The sequence below is a fragment of the Chiroxiphia lanceolata genome, chromosome 12 (genome assembly GCF_009829145.1).
Source record: "Chiroxiphia lanceolata isolate bChiLan1 chromosome 12, bChiLan1.pri, whole genome shotgun sequence".
NCBI lineage: Eukaryota > Metazoa > Chordata > Aves > Passeriformes > Pipridae > Chiroxiphia > Chiroxiphia lanceolata.
In genome coordinates, this window is record NC_045648.1 from 331,627 (window position 1) to 347,176 (window position 15,550).

A 15,550-nucleotide genomic window follows, 5' to 3' on the forward strand; every position below is an offset into this window, starting at 1 on the left:
ACAAAGATCTCGGTGCTTCTGAGGGAAATGCCGGCCAGGCGAGCGGGACCTTCGCTGTGGGCAGCGCTGGGGCCCTTTGTGCCTGTTCGGCCACCGGCTCTGCCCTGGCCCGCAGCCTGTGCGGGGCCTGGGCCTGGGGTCCAGCTGGCCCTGCAGAGCCCCTGTGCTGGGAAGAAGCAGCTTGGGGCACTGGCATGGCTGTTTCTCACACTCTGTCTCCCGCTCCTTGTGCTGTTGGCCCTTCCAGCTCAATGCCCCGTGTAGCTGACGGTATCTGCCCGCCAAGGCCTGTACCCCTGTGGCCCCAGGGCCGTGTCTGCTGGCAACGCACCAGCCAACGCCTCCGGTGGCTTTTTTGATGTCCCAGAACAGGCTGGGCAGGAAATACAGTGTGCAGGTCCAGCTGGGAGTGAGGCAGTGCTGGGCCCTGGGGGTGATCCTGCCTCAACACGCCAGCTCTATGCAGCACTCACTGCTTCCGTCAGCCCCGTCCTGGTGCAGCTGGTGCTTCCCAGGCGTGAAGGTGTGTAAGGGCTCATGAGCAGCACTGCACCGTAGTCCCAGTCCTGGTCCTCAGTCACCATGGAGTCAGGTCCTGCCAGCAAAGCAGCTGGGGTCTGCCTACAGCCGGGTGGGATGGGGACAAGGACCTGCTGCTCTCTAGATGGGCAGTGGGTCCCATGTGCAGGACAACACCATGGTCCTGGGGAAGGGGGCTGCCACAGCCCCTTCTTGCTGGAGGCTGCTCTGCTCCCAGCCCCAGGCACCAAGTTTTCTTAGTCCTGTTCACCTCTGCCTTCCACAGCTTCTCATGGTGTCAAGACAGTATCAGCCCCACTCTGCCTCCACCACGCTGCCCTTCACAGCATGGGGCTCCAGGCACTGCCCCAAGACAGCCGACAGCTGCTCAAGTGACACCCTGCCAGAGGGTCACAGGGACCCTTGGCACAGCCCTGGGCAGGCACACAGCCACTGCGCTGCAGGGCCCCATGTGCCCTGGCCCAATGCTCAGCCAAGCACATGGGGACTCTGCAAGTCTGACAGCCAGCATGGCCCTCCTGCCCTGACTGAGTGAGGTGCAGCCACAGCAGATCTTCCCCCAACTGCACCAAGAGCCGGACACGGCTCCTCTCCATGGGGCCACCAGGATGGTTCCAGCCTGGGAAGTCGCCCAGCCCCACTGCACACACATATGTCCAAAGGAGACACCTGGACTTTATATAAAAACCACTGACATTTCTGCACACGCACATGGGGCCATGAGGGTGTCCCTGCCCACCCGGTGCAGGGGGAGCTGCTCCCTGCCCCCTTCCCTGGACACGATTCACATTTTCCACGTATTAAAAATGAACCAAACACAGACACACAGCACATGCCACGGGGCCGGCACCAGCTGGCCGCACGTGTGGCCCTGGGTCCCACAGCAGGACATCACAGTGAGTCGGGGTGCGAGGGGGCTGTGGCCGCCCCCTCCTGCCCTCTGCATAGAGGGGGTCTGGGCCCTGTGGAGCCGGGGCCACACCAGCAGCCCGAGCCAGGCACTGTGTCCATTCCCCCGTGGGGACGCTGGGCTGGCACAGTCCCGCAGACATCCCTGGAAGGCATGGAGTACCCCTCACACCCACCGTTGCCAGTACCGAGGTGATGCCCAGGGAGCTCCCGGGGGTCCAGACCCCACTGGCTGGTGGGTGCTGCCGCAGGCCACAGACACCAGGCTCCAGGCATGCACACACAGACAACACAGACCCCGGCCGCGGCACGGTCCGGTGAGGCTCAGCAGAGCAGAGGTGGTCACGGGCGAGGGCTTGGCTCTCATCCTCGTCACACCACTGAGTCCTGGATCTCAGAGCCCAGGCGCACCCGGGGTCTTTGGCAGGCAGGAGACACCTCCACAAAGCTGTCTCGGACATGGAGGGGCCTCTTCTCTGACTCAGAGAAGGCGCGTGGTGTGCCCGAGGGCTCGTGCACTGGGGTGCTGACAATGTAGTTGTCCTGCAGGGCCTGGTAGCCCTTGTGCTCAGATGCTGCACTGGGCAAGCTGCTGCCATTCAGGGGCAGGCTCTCCACTGGCTTGCGAGGTGGCTTCTGGTGCCGGCTCGGGTCTCCAGGCTCCAGCAAGGCCTTCATGCCATCGCGGTGCCGGTGCAGGACAAAGAGGGCCAGCACAAAGACGGCGGCAGCGAAGAGCACACACATCACCAGGAACTCAGTCCAGTAGGTCTTGCCATCCAGCCGTGCTGCGGCGCTGCCCACTGCCGAGGTGCTCCGGGACGTGCTGACCGTCTCCAGGGCATCGTGGCCGGAGGCCACCTTCCTGCCAGGGTCCAGCGGCCCATGGCCCAGCTCTTGCACGCTCACACAGTAGCTGGCCATCAGCTTGTGGAATCCCTCCTCCAGTGACCAGCACTCGTAGGTGCCTGCACGCTCGGGGCTCCCCACCAGGATGAGGGCCCCGTCGGGCAGCACCAAGTAGGACGCGTTGACAGGTGCCCCGTCGTGCAGCCAGCGCCGCGAGGCCAGGTTGGAGAGCAGCCGGCACGGCAGCGGCCGCACCGCGTTGGGCGGCAGCTGGATCCGTTGGCATGGGGCACCCGAGGCTGCGGACAGAACTCACGGTCAGCGAGGGGACCCTGGATGCGGATGGGGGAGTAATGGGGGTGCAGATTGGGAGCCTGGGATGTGTGGGAGTCCCTGAGACACCCAGTCCCATGGTAGCCCCCACAGGAACTCGCCTGGGGGCAGGAGGATGCGGGGACGGGGCTGGGAGGCATTGGCCAGCTGGCAGAGCCGCTCCGTGTCAGCGTCCTCGATGTCCTGTGCCCAGAGCCTGGGGACAGACAGGTGTCAGGGCAGTGGGGTGCTGCGGGATGCAGGGGAATGGAGGAGAATGGGTGCAGCACTTACTGTGGGTGTGCTGGGGGGTGCTGGGTGACCCTGCGGCAGGCACCACGGCTCCAGGCACAGAAGGGGTCCCGTGCCAGCACACACTCCCCACAGCTGCGGTACAGGCTGCAGTTGGCAAAGGGCACTTGGGCCACTGCTGTGTAGGTGGCTGCATAGACAAGGCCCTGTGAGAAGAAACACGGCAGCGTCAGGGGGTGGGTTCCTGCGCACCCCTGCCCTCCCAGGTCTCTGTCACCCAGCCCACAAACAGGACCTGCCTCATGCAGGCTGAGCCCCCCGTGTCCCTCCCCCCTTGCCCTGGCTCCTGCCTGGTCCTGGTCCAGCAGCAGCTGGAGAATGGGCTGCCCGTCAGGGAAGAGGCAGATCTCCTCGATGATGTGCACGCCGTGGTTCACTCGCACAGCCTTGTGCAGCCGCCCATCATCTGTGAACAGAGGGGCAGTGCTGAGTGGGGCCGGGGCGCACAGTGCACACCCTGCCCCACCAGAGCCTGCCTGTACCCACCCATGCCCAGGAAGAGGACGTCGTAGGTGCCGTGCAGGCCCTGCGCGCGGTGCACGCCGATCTGCTGGTAGCGCCGGCGGCTCTGCAGCAGCAGCGGCTGGCTGCGCACTGGGCTGTCCATCAGGAAGTGGTCCTTGATGAAGTTCAGCACCCGGTCTGGCATCTGCAGCGATGAATTGATCTTGAGGTGCCGCGTGTGGCTGGTGATGCACTGTGGGGGAGAGGAAGGGGCTCGGTAGTCCTCAGGGCAGCGGGTGGGTGGGCGGCTCTGCTGTGGCGGCCGCCAGGACCAGGAGAGCGCGAGGGGCTGTGTCGCGTCCTGCGCTCGGGCAGGCGCCGAGGGGGCACCTACTGTGCCTGGCCGGGGCTCTGGCACCGGGCCAGTGTCCGTGTACCACTGCTGCGTCTCACGGTTCACCTCCTTGTAGAGCCCACCAAAGGCACGCTGCACGCTGCGCATGGGGAAGGCACAGACAGCCGAGCCCAGCCCCCCCTTGTTCCTGGTGGGGAGAGGCAGAGCCCGTGGTAAGATCAGGCCTCTGCCTCTGCTGAACCCCCTGCACTGCCCCCCGCAGTGGCCCAGGTCCCTGTCACTCACCATTGTGAGGTGAAGACCCCATAGAAGAGCGTGTCCCTCCAGCGCAGCTCAGCCGGGGTGAGCACGAAGATGTCCTGCAGCACATTGAAGGGGAACCCGTCCTCGGGGTGTGAGCAGAGCAGCTGAGCTTTCAGGAAGGTCGTCCACCGCCGCTGCAGCACGCGCTCCCCGCCCTGGTCCCCCTGTGTGGCACAGCGGGTCAGGGCGTGACACCACAGCTGTGGCCACGGGGAGCCTCAGGGGCTGGGTGAGTGGAGTAGGGGTCCAGGCACTGAGAGCTGGAAATGTGCAGGGTGCTCCCACCACATACCCCCCACCCCAACAGTGAATCATATCCCAGGCACAGTCCCCCAGGCATCCCCACTGCTCTGTGCCCACCTTGCACACACGTGCAATGCGGGAGACAATGGTGTTCTCGAAGTAGTCGAACTCCTTCCCAGTCTCACTGAAGAAGAAGTAGACCTTGTCGTCGTCGCCCTCGGGGTTGCCGGCAGGGAGGCTCTCGCGCAGGTAGGCTGAGCCCACGAACACGGGGTCTGGGGACACAGGGACCCTTAGCACTACTGGCCCTATCCCCAGCTTCCCATGCTCTGGGGGATGAGGACCTTGACCAACCGTGCCATCCCCAGCGCTTACCCTGCAGCCAGTTGAGGGAATTTTCGGTCTTGAGGGCAATGCGGTTCTCCTGGCTGCGGGAGATGGTCGGCTCATTGCCCTGGAAGTTGCTGACAGTCCCGGCATAGAGTTCTCCATCTACCAAAGAGATGCTCCTGCTGAGACCCAGCACATGCCACTGGCACGGCCCCGCTCCCCACCAGGGTCCATGACAGCCCGGCCCTGGCTCAGCTTGGTGGGGCAGATGCAGGGAGGGTGAGACACAGGGAGGAGGGCGAGGGCCGCAGAGCACTGCAGGGAGGGTGAGGGTGCCAGGGTGGCGCAGGGAGGGCAAGGGTCCTGAGGCAGCACAGGGAGAGTGAGAGTTCCAGGGCACTGTGCCTTACCGACCATGACAGCCGTGGAGCGGTACTCGGGGTCGAAGGGGCAGCGTCCCTTCCCATCCTCCAGCAGCACCTTCCCTGACACATCCCGCTCCAGGCTGAAGTGTTGCATGTTCTGCAACAGGACAAAGCTGTGAGCTGGCAGTGCTCACCCCAGTGCCCAGGACCCCGTTGAAGGGCCCCATCAGCGTGGGGGGACCTGAGTGGGGCCCTGCTCCTGTACTCACAATGTAGGCGCAGGCTGGGCTGAAGGCACAGGTCCCACAGGTGTACAGGTGGGTGCTGTTCAGCCGCAGCAGCAGCTTGATGTAGTTGTGACAGTCCCTCTGCAGGGGTCAGAGGAGCCGGCTCAGCCCTTGGCTCAGCCCTCCCACCCGCATCCCCCCTGCACGGGCACTGCCCACTCCACCGCAGCCCCTGACAGCCACTGGTAGTGGGGCTCACCTGGGGGTCCTTGCCCTTGAACACACACTGCCTCTTCTTCTCCTCATCTGCACTCCATAGCAACTGTGGAGAGGGGACAGTCACTGGGAGCCCCTTGTCTATGCCTGGTCCACCCACACCTTCCTTGGTCTCATCCCCAGCACCCACGTCCTCCCCACACCAACCATCCTGCTCCGGGGTGGCTGCTCCTGAATACAGCAGCTCACTCAGACCCAAAATGCTGGTGGGGAGGGCAGCCCCTGCACTCCAGCTGGCTAGGTGCCCCCTCCCTCCCTGCGGGCAGCCCATCCCATCCCTAAGCTCACCCTTCGAGCCGGGGCACCGGGCTGGAAGTGGCTGGTGTTAAGGGCGAGAAGCAGCTCCCGTGCCCCCAGGTAGAGGGTCCTGCCGTCCGGACTCAGCAGCAGGGCCGTGTAGTTGGACACGCCGGGTGCCTCAAACCGCTGCACCACCCGCTCGGCTGAGTCTGTTGGGAGGACAGTGACTGGCATCAGCCTCATATGGGCACTTGACCCCCAAGACTCCTCACCACGGCCCCTCTGCTCAGCACCTCAGCCGTGCCACCCACCCAGAGCAACCAGGGCTGGATCTGGCCTATGCTGCCAGACACATGTGGCACCACACACATTGCGGTGAACTGTGCACGGCCACAATAGTGCCCGAGGGCAGCCATGAGGCACTGCTGTGTCCAGGCCCTGGGGATGCTGCAGCAGCCCTGCCCAGCACTGGGGCAGCTGCCCAGCTGCGCACAGCCCCAGGGCTCAGCCCCGTGGCGCAGGAGGCTCAGCCCAGCCTGGGCCCACAGGGACCCCATCATCGCAGCAGGGAGAGCATCTCCCTGCCCCGGCTCACAGAGCTCAGCCTGTGCTGGATGCAGGGCTCAGCCCGGTGCTGCCCACCCTGGCCCTTGGGGCTCAGCCTGTGCCGGACACGGGCAGTGGCTGTGCTGAGTCAGGGAGTGCCCGTCCCGTCCTGTCCCGCGTGGGTGGCCTGGCCCCGGAAACCCTTCCTCTCCTGCTGCTGCTCTGAATCAGATGGGCCTGGCTGTGTCAGCGAGACACGTTGGGCTGACTCATACTGCCAACTTCCCTGACCTCTGACACTCTGGGAACTCTCCGACCTCCCCCGACCCCCTGCCTGCTCCCAGAGCCCCACCAGGATAGCCCTGGGGCTCCTGTCAGTCCCTGCCAGGTAAGAGCCAGTACAAGCACTTGAGGACCTGTGAGGCAACAGTGCTGAGGGGCAGGACCCTGCTGCTCTCCCCCCCATCGCTCCACACACCTCAAATGCCTCTGAATGGGGCAGCATCTCCCCTACCCTGGGGGACTCAGTTGGCCCCTGCCCCAGCACCCACTCCAGTTCTCCCACAGTGGTGCAGAGAGAGGGAAGTCAATGCCCCAGGGCATCCCCTGCAAGGGGTCCTGCACCCCAGTGCTGGGACGATGTCACCTGTGGTGGGCACGGCAGCAGAGGGGCAGCAGGGCCCCTGCACCCTGCAGAGCTGTCCTGACATGGGGAGCTGCTGGTGCGGCTGCCAGGGGCCTGTCAGGACACGACCTGCTTCTTCCAGACAAACCTGCTGCAGGCACATCCAGCGCTCCCAGGGGAGCAGCTCCCAGCTCCTCCCTCCCACTAACTGCAGCCCCATGCAGCCATGCTCCACGGGAGCCATCACTGGGCACACACCAGTCACTGGCCCATGCCTCCTGCCCAGCTCCTCTTGCAGTGCTGGGGTCCAGCTGGGACCCCCAGGCACTGCCTGTGGCTGCAGCCCCATAGCCTCTCAGGTGGGCAGAGCACGGGCAGAACCGCTCTGTGCAGGCAGGGCTGGGCAGCACAGCACAGCACAGCACAATGCCAAGCTGGTCATTGTGCTCGCTTCCAGCCTCCCATCCAGCTCGGCGGGTCCCACATCTGCTGGTGCCACCACGGCCATGGCCAGCGGTCACAGGAGCACGTGGTGGGGCCACGTCCACACCAGCGAGCCACAGCGTGCTGAGCCAGGGAGTGCTCCCAGCTGCCCAAACCACGGCACCCTCCCAGGCCCTGCCCAGCACAGGACGGGATGGGCTCCACTGGCCGGGAGCAGCTGGATCCAGCCACCTTCTCCTGGCAGTGCAGCCAGTCTGGACACCCGTGGGCAGCCCCCCCGTCCCAGCACAGCTGCCAAGGCTGAGCCCAAGGAGCATGCCCCACTGCTATCCCACCCTGTGCCAGCTCTGCAGGGCAGGAGGGGGCTGCAGCCAGGCTCCCCACTCGTGAGGGCTCTGCCTAACTGAGCACCCTCCCAGATGTCCTTCCCCAGCCCCTGCCCAGCACAACCCTCAGTGCTCTGGGGCCATGTGGCTGACGGGGGCCTTCAATGGGGCCTGGGGCTGCCCGGAGCTGAGCACAGCATAGTACAGGGCTGGGGGAGCCCCGGGGACACACTCAGCAGGGAGGGGACCCACAGGCAGAGCCCCCCGACCGGCTCAGCCCATCCCATCTTGTACAGGACACGGCTGCTACCACTGCCCTGCGTGCAGGGACATGAGCACCCCTGGGTGCCCCAGACCCTCCTGCCCTAGGTGCGGGTCTGGACACAGAGACGTGTGTCCCTGTGCCCCACAGCATCCCCGGGGCTCTGCCCCAGCCCTCGGTCCATGATCCGCTGACGAGGGGGTCCCCGTGTCCCCCCGTGTCCCGGGGAGCTGGCAGGGGCTGTGCAGCCTCGGCACTGTCACACGGCGTTTCCACGCGGGGCCGCCCCGTCCCGCGGTGCGAGGAGCCCGGGGGGACGTGGGACGCTCCGCCGCCCCAGTGGGGACGCCTGCCAGAGCCCCCGGCGAGGGCTGACCCCCCTCCCCGGTGCCGGCGGGCCCTCACCCACCGAAGGTTAGCGGACACTCACCGTAGGGCAGGCTGACCCGCGGGACGGGCTCCGGAGCCGCCGAGAGCAGCAGCGCAGCCAGGACCGGCAGTACCGGCCGGGTCGCCATCCCGGGCCGAGCCTCCGCCGCCGCCGCGAAGCCGCCCGGGCGCTGCAGACCTGCAGGAAGAGAAGGAGCTCAGAGACTCGGTACGGTACAGTACGGTCCGGTTCGACCCCGCCGCCCGCCCGGCCCCGGGGCTGCCCGCCCGCCACTCGGCACCGGGAGGGGTGGCCACGCGCAGAGCCCCGCCCGGCCGCACCGAACCGGACCGAGCGCTACCGATCTGTTGCCGAGCCGTTCCCCGCCGTACCGAGCCGCTCCGGCTGCGCCAGTCCCGCCGGTGCCCCGGGCGGGGCGGGTCGCTCGGAAGAGGAGGCGGCCGGTTTCCCGCCGGTACCGCCCCCGCTCCGCCCCGGTGGGACCGGGCCCTGGTCCCCGCCCCGCGGCCGTCACGGTCCGGAGGGGACGGGGCTTTGTCCCCGCCACTCCCCGCACCTCCCTCCATCCCCGCGGCAGGGAGAACCGGCGGACCCAGGACCCCGGGGATGGCCCGGGAGGGACTGGCTGGGGGTGTCTCTGCCCTGGGGACAGCTCGGCCCCACGGATGCTGCCAGAGCCCCCCCCAGCCCCTCAGCTCGGGCTGTGCCCCGTGGCCGCTCTGCTGGGGCTGAGGGCTCTGCCTGGCACAGCCTAGCGCTCCCTGCCCTCCCTCGGGAACAGTGGGGTCCCACGGGGTGCCTGTGCCAGTCCTGCCACGGGCAGAACTGGCTGGTACCGGTGTCCCCACAGGCAGCACCCGGCAGAGGGGACACATCCTTTGCCACCCCCTGTGCCCGTCCCGAGGGTCCTGGTGTGGCCATGCTGCCGAGCAGGCAGTGCTGGGCAGGACCCTTTGCCCGGGCCCTCGGTGGGCTTTGTTCCCGGCCAAGGTGTGGGGAGGATTTGCAGTCCCCACATCCCCGGGAGTGCTGCCCGCCCAGCCAGCAGCTCCCACGCAACTGTTATTAATTACAGCTCCTCATATCGCCATGGCAATGGGGTGACAGGGGGACAGAGGGATGGAGGTTGGGGGCTACCCTGCAGCAGACAGCTCTCTTGGGGTTGGGGTGCCCACCGCTGCCCTTCCCAACACTACGCATGCCCTGCCTGGCCAGTCCCAGCCCTGGCACCCCACTGGTGGGACACCCTGTGAGCCCCCTGCATAGGAGGAGCACTCCCCACACTCCCCGGACAACTGCAGCCATGCTCCTTGAATGGCTGTGCCCACATTCCTGGAACAACTGTGCCCACACTCTCACACTCTGCCTGTTCAGCATTCCTGGACAGTGCCCGCTCCTGGGCTGTACCTGATGCTCAGGGGCTGGAGCTGTGGGGTACCCCGCTGTCCCCCTTGGCCTTGCTTCCTTCCTGTTCTTGCTGCTCCCGCCGTGCCTGACGAAGCCCGACGTTCCTTCCCAGGCCCGGGACAGCCCCACAGCTCCACCCCGGCCTTATCAGCACCCTTTGCCCGGGAAGTGCCACAGACAGACAGGAGTCAGCCAGGCATGTCACCCTGTGTGGGGTGGGAGCAGGCACTCCCCTTGCAGACATGGCCCCCTTCCCCATGGCACCCTGGGGGACTCTGCGGTCTGAGCCGTCACCTGTACATGGCTGTGGGAGTGCAGTGCCAACACCACGGTGGGATGGCACACAGCAAGGACAGGACCCCTCCGTGGGGGCAGCTGCTCTGGGGTGGGCAGGGGGGACAGGAGCAGGAGGGAAAGGAAGGGGGAGGCAAGGAAGGAGGGAAGGGTCAAGCAGGGAGGGAGGGAAGGCAGAGTGGGAAGGGAGGGCAGGAGCAGGCAGTGGAGCCAGGCCAGAGCCTGTGCCTTTAAGTGCCGCTCCAGTGCTGCTGGCAGCTGGGGCTGTTTACGCCAAACTCCCATTTATCTCCCGTCCTGCCCACGCAGCTGCCAGTGGGGCAGTGCCGGAGGCACCCGCAGCACCCTGTCCCACTCTGCACCCGCGCAGGCCCGTGCGTGCCCTGTGCCCCGCTGCAGGCACTGGCACGCACTCGTGCGGTGGCCGTGCCACCCTCCCTGCTTGCTGCCAGCGATGGGGAAACCACTCCGGGTGTCTGGGCAGCACCAAAACACACAGCCTAGGGTCAGTGGGCAGGTGGGGTGGTGGTTTCTGCACCAAATTCCAAAGCCAGCTCCTGCCGCCCTGTTCCACTGGCAGCGGGTGCCTGGGAAGGTGGTGGTGGAGCTGAGTGATGCTGCTGCCTGCAGGGAACGGAGACAGGGCTGCGTGTGCCTCGATTTTGCTGCTGCCTGTGTATTCCCACCTTCCTCCACAGCCTGCCCCAGCATGGGCAGCAGTGTGGGCATGGCCCCTGCTCAGAGACCCACACCCGGCTCGCACGCAGCCCACGCGCCTGGGCTCTCCCCAGCTCCCGGGGCTCACACACGCGCCCCCAGCTCGGCTGGCTGTGGGAGCTGCCAGACAGAAGCAGGCGGTCCCTCCTCCTGGCCATACACATGCACAGCGTGTGAGCACGCGTGACACACACCTGCAGCGTGTGGCTGTGGGCCCTGCCGAGTCACAGATGCTCCAGCTGCTCAGCACCAGCTGCTCGGAGATCGCAGGTCTCTCTGCATGGGGATACCTGGAGGCATGGCCACAGCTGGAGCATGGCTCAGCTTTGCTGCTTCCCACCAGCCCCCCAGGAGAGGCCTCAAGCAGGATGAGGGGCTGGGGCAGCCTCTGGCCTGCGGCATGAGGGCTCCCCACAGGGCCCCGAGGCATCCCTCCTTCCGTGTGCACCAGCTGTGACACCCTGCCTGAGCCAAGAGCCTCCCATGGGACAAAACTGGGCTGCCACCATGACCCTAGCCCGCCACCAGACTCCGTGGCCAGGACCTCCAGGCTGGGGTGCTGATGCTGTCTGATGGTGGCACACAGCAAGCCCCTCACTGCCCCACAGAGGCCCCTTTGCCCCAGCAGGGTGCTGTGGGGGACCCTGCACCCAGGGCACCGGGCACCCCAAACCACACACTTGTCCAATTGCTCCTGCACAACGTTAGAGGCTCAGCTCTGAGGGCCATGGGGTATCCCCACAGTCTAGTTGTCCCCCAGTGCCTGCACCTCTGCACTGCCTGCCCAGGGGACTGCAGGATACATGGGATGCTTCCCTGAGCCCCTACTGCTTGTCAGGCACCCCTGGCACAGGGCAGAGCAGAGCCAGCAGGCACCCCTGGCAGCGAGCACCCTTGGTGGGCAGCAAGGTGGTGGGCCCCAAGTGCAGGCACATCGGAACCCTGGAGTGCAGGAATGGGGGGTTCTGGCTCAGGGATGGGTGCCCCCTTCCCAGCCAGTTTAGGCTCTGTAGACCCCAAACAAGCACTGGTCCCACGGCACCCTTGCTACCCTTGCCATGGTGATGCCTGGATCAGAGGGGGTGCCACCCCCCAAGCAGCCCCAGGCCCAAGTGGAGCAGGCACTGGGGCCCATGGAGTGACCTGACAGCCCACGGGATGCTGACTCTCCCTGCACCCCCAGCCCAGGGGATGCCTGGGCCCCAATACTTCCTCAGGTGCTGTGGCCACACGCCTGTGACACACAGCACGTGTGCAGGTGTCCAGGGCACAGCACACAGTGGGACACACCACGCACACGTGTGTCCCACCCCTGAGCGTGCACTAACATGCCTCCCCACGAGTAGCCAATGACATCCATCCCAAGCACCGTCCGTGCCTGCGCTTCCACACCCTCGGCCAAGCCACGGCGTACGCACACCCAGCACATGTAAACACACGCAGCGAGGTCACGGGGTGTTCACGCCCTGGGCAGCAAACACACGTCTGGGAACAGGCTGAGGGAATGGCCCCCGGTGTGCCTGCACCCTGCACATACACACAAGCACATTTGCACATACATACACGCGTGTACACGGGCACACTCACAAACACACACAGAGGCAAACTCACATGCAGGTGCACACAGTCACACACACACCACACACACGTGCACACATATGCACACTTACCCATGCACACATAAATGCACAGGCACAGCCACACACAGTCACACACACGGGCACGCACATGCACAGACACAGTCACACGGGCACGCACATGCACACACACAGTCACACACACGGGCACGCACATGCACACTCACACAGTCACACACACGGGCACACACAGTCACACACACACAGGCACACACATGCACACACACAGTCACACACACACAGGCACACACGTGCACACTCACACACAGTCACACACACACAGGCACACACGTGCACACTCACACACAGTCACACACACACAGGCACACACGTGCACACTCACACACAGTCACACACACACAGGCACACACGTGCACACTCACACACAGTCACACACACACAGGCACACACGTGCACACTCACACACAGTCACACACACACAGGCACACACGTGCACACTCACACACTCACACACACACAGGCACACACGTGCACACTCACACACAGTCACACACACACAGGCACACACGTGCACACTCACACACACACACACAGGCACACACGTGCACACTCACACACAGTCACACACAGGCACACACGTGCACACTCACACACAGTCACACACACACACAGGCACACACGTGCACACTCACACACAGTCACACACACACACAGGCACACACGTGCACACTCACACACAGTCACACACACACACAGGCACACACGTGCACACTCACACACAGTCACACACACACACAGGCACACACGTGCACACTCACACACAGTCACACACACACACAGGCACACACGTGCACACTCACACACAGTCACACACACACAGGCACACACGTGCACACTCACACACAGTCACACACACACACAGGCACACACGTGCACACTCACACACAGTCACACACACACAGGCACACACGTGCACACTCACACACAGTCACACACACACACAGGCACACACGTGCACACTCACACACAGTCACACACACACAGGCACACACGTGCACACTCACACACAGTCACACACACACAGGCACACACGTGCACACTCACACACAGTCACACACACACATTCTCACACTCACCCGCAACCCCAGCCCCTCCACCATCCCCTGTGCACCCATCTCTCGGGGACCTCCATGCACATGCACACACCACCCCGTGCATGCACACACACACAGCCCCGCACACACACACAGCCCCGCACACACACACACACACACAGCCCCGCACACACACACAGCCCCGCACACACACACAGCCCTGCACACACACACACACACACAGCCCCGCACACACACACACACACAGCCCCGCACACACACACACACACAGCCCCACACACACACACACGCACAGCCACACACACACACACGCGCACAGCCACACACACACACACGCGCACAGCCGCACACACACACACACGCGCACAGCCACACACACACACACGCGCACAGCCGCACACACACACACACGCGCACAGCCGCACACACACACACGCGCAGCCGCACACACACACACACACAGCCCCGCACACATACGCACAGCCACACACACACAACCTCGCACACGCTCCACGCACACGCTCCACACACACGCAGTCGCCCGTACACGTACACACACTCTCTCCCTCTCTCTCTCTCTCTCACACACATCCCCGCCCGTGCCCGGTGCCCCCCCCCGCTCACCAGCTCGGCGGCTCCGGGGCGCGGCGGGCGCCGCCGGCAGCGGGGCGGGCTGCGGGGTGTTCCCCGCCGGCGCCGAGGGGCGGTGCGGGGGCGGCTCCGGGGGCTCCGCCCGCGGCACAACAAAGGCCGCCCCGCCCCTCCCCGTTCCGGCCCGCCCCGCCCGGGGGTCCCGGGGGGCAGGGGCCGGGCGGCAGCTCCTGGCTGACTCGGGCCCAGCTCTGGGGGCGGGAGCTGTAGGGTCGGTCTGTGACCCCCCTCGCCGTTGCTGGAGTGACACTAGCCCAAATGGGGCCATGCTGGTGTCCCCGAGGCTGCATGTCCCAGCCCCCTCTCCACAGCCAGGGGCCCACAGCGCCGTGGGGCTGGCGGGCAGCACCCACTGGGGGTCCTTTCTCAGGATGCCCAGTAGCAAGGGTGGCCGTGGGGACAGCTGGTGCCTGTACACTTGGCCCCAGGCATCACGGTGAGATCCTGGAAGTGACACCCAGCTCTGGGAGTTTTGGGGTAACTCATGGCTCTGGGCACCTCATGGTGACCCATGGCTCTGTGAGGTTTGGGGTAACCACGGCCATGGGTGTCCCCACGGTGGCATGCTCAGAGCCAGCGGCTGCCAGCTGGATGTCAGCAGAGCCCAGAGCAGCTGCTGGGATAGTGGGCACCAAAACACTGGTCAGTGCTGGGTGGGCAGGGGTCCCCATATGGGTCCCGGGGCAGGGTCATTGCAGCAGGCTCAGGAGGCTCAGATGGTTGCTGAAGGGGGGACTGCAGCCCCCACCCCAGCCTGCAGGCCAGCAGCTCCCACATTTGGGGGCACCACAAGGAAACGGGGCACATTGCCCCACTGGGTGCGTGGCCCCCATCAGCGCCCCGGTACCCCTGCCCACGGGCAGACATGGGGCTGCCTGCAGGTGGGGGGATGACATGCAGACCCTCCTCCATGTCCTTGCTCATCCCCTGGCTGGGTCCCCAACTCGTCGCTCTCTGAGACCCCAGCCCCATAGCCAGCCCTGCCAGCTTTCCAGTTCCCCTTGGGACACCTCACTGGGGACACTGGTGTGACACAGGGCGGGTGGCTGGGCTGCAGCCAGGGATGGACGGATGATGCCTTTGTTTGGAGCCTTTCCTGGGCCTGTGCCACATGACTGCTCTTGTCCTTTCCTCGCGGGGGATGACTGCCGCGCTGGCCTGACCTCGTCCTGCCAGCTCTGCGGTCACTGGGCGGCTCCGACCGCGGGGCCAGGGCAAGGGCAGCTGGGAGGGCATCTGGGGGGGAAGCCAGGCAGCCCCCCGGGCCCTGTGCTGGGGGGCAGCCCCAGGAGTGCTGGCATGTGGCTGCGGGGCTGCTGGCAAGATGGTGTGCCATGGGGCGGGTAGTGGGAGTGGGACACCCAGGACCCCGGAGCACTGCGTGCTGACCGCCCCACTGCTGCGGCCCCGTGGCTCCTGCTCTGGTTAATGTTAAAGCCAGGCAGACGTCAGTGCCTGCCGCGGCCCCC

At 65.6% G+C, this 15,550-nt stretch overlaps 1 protein-coding gene across 1 annotated transcript; it reads right to left on the reverse strand.

Annotated features, from left to right (window-relative positions):
• Positions 1-1,195: 1,195 nt before the first annotated feature.
• SEMA4B (semaphorin 4B) lies at positions 1,196-14,069 on the reverse strand. Its single transcript, XM_032700167.1, has 15 exons — positions 14,055-14,069; positions 8,339-8,476; positions 5,754-5,914; positions 5,449-5,511; positions 5,232-5,330; positions 5,008-5,119; positions 4,643-4,759; positions 4,385-4,542; positions 4,007-4,188; positions 3,761-3,908; positions 3,409-3,619; positions 3,213-3,328; positions 2,905-3,068; positions 2,733-2,827; positions 1,196-2,597 (listed from the first exon to the last, which is right to left on the reverse strand). The coding sequence occupies exons 2-15, from the start codon at positions 8,424-8,426 to the stop codon at positions 1,822-1,824; spliced, it is 2,490 nt and encodes an 829-aa protein (XP_032556058.1). The 5' UTR covers positions 8,427-8,476; positions 14,055-14,069; the 3' UTR covers positions 1,196-1,821.
• Positions 14,070-15,550: the final 1,481 nt, after the last annotated feature.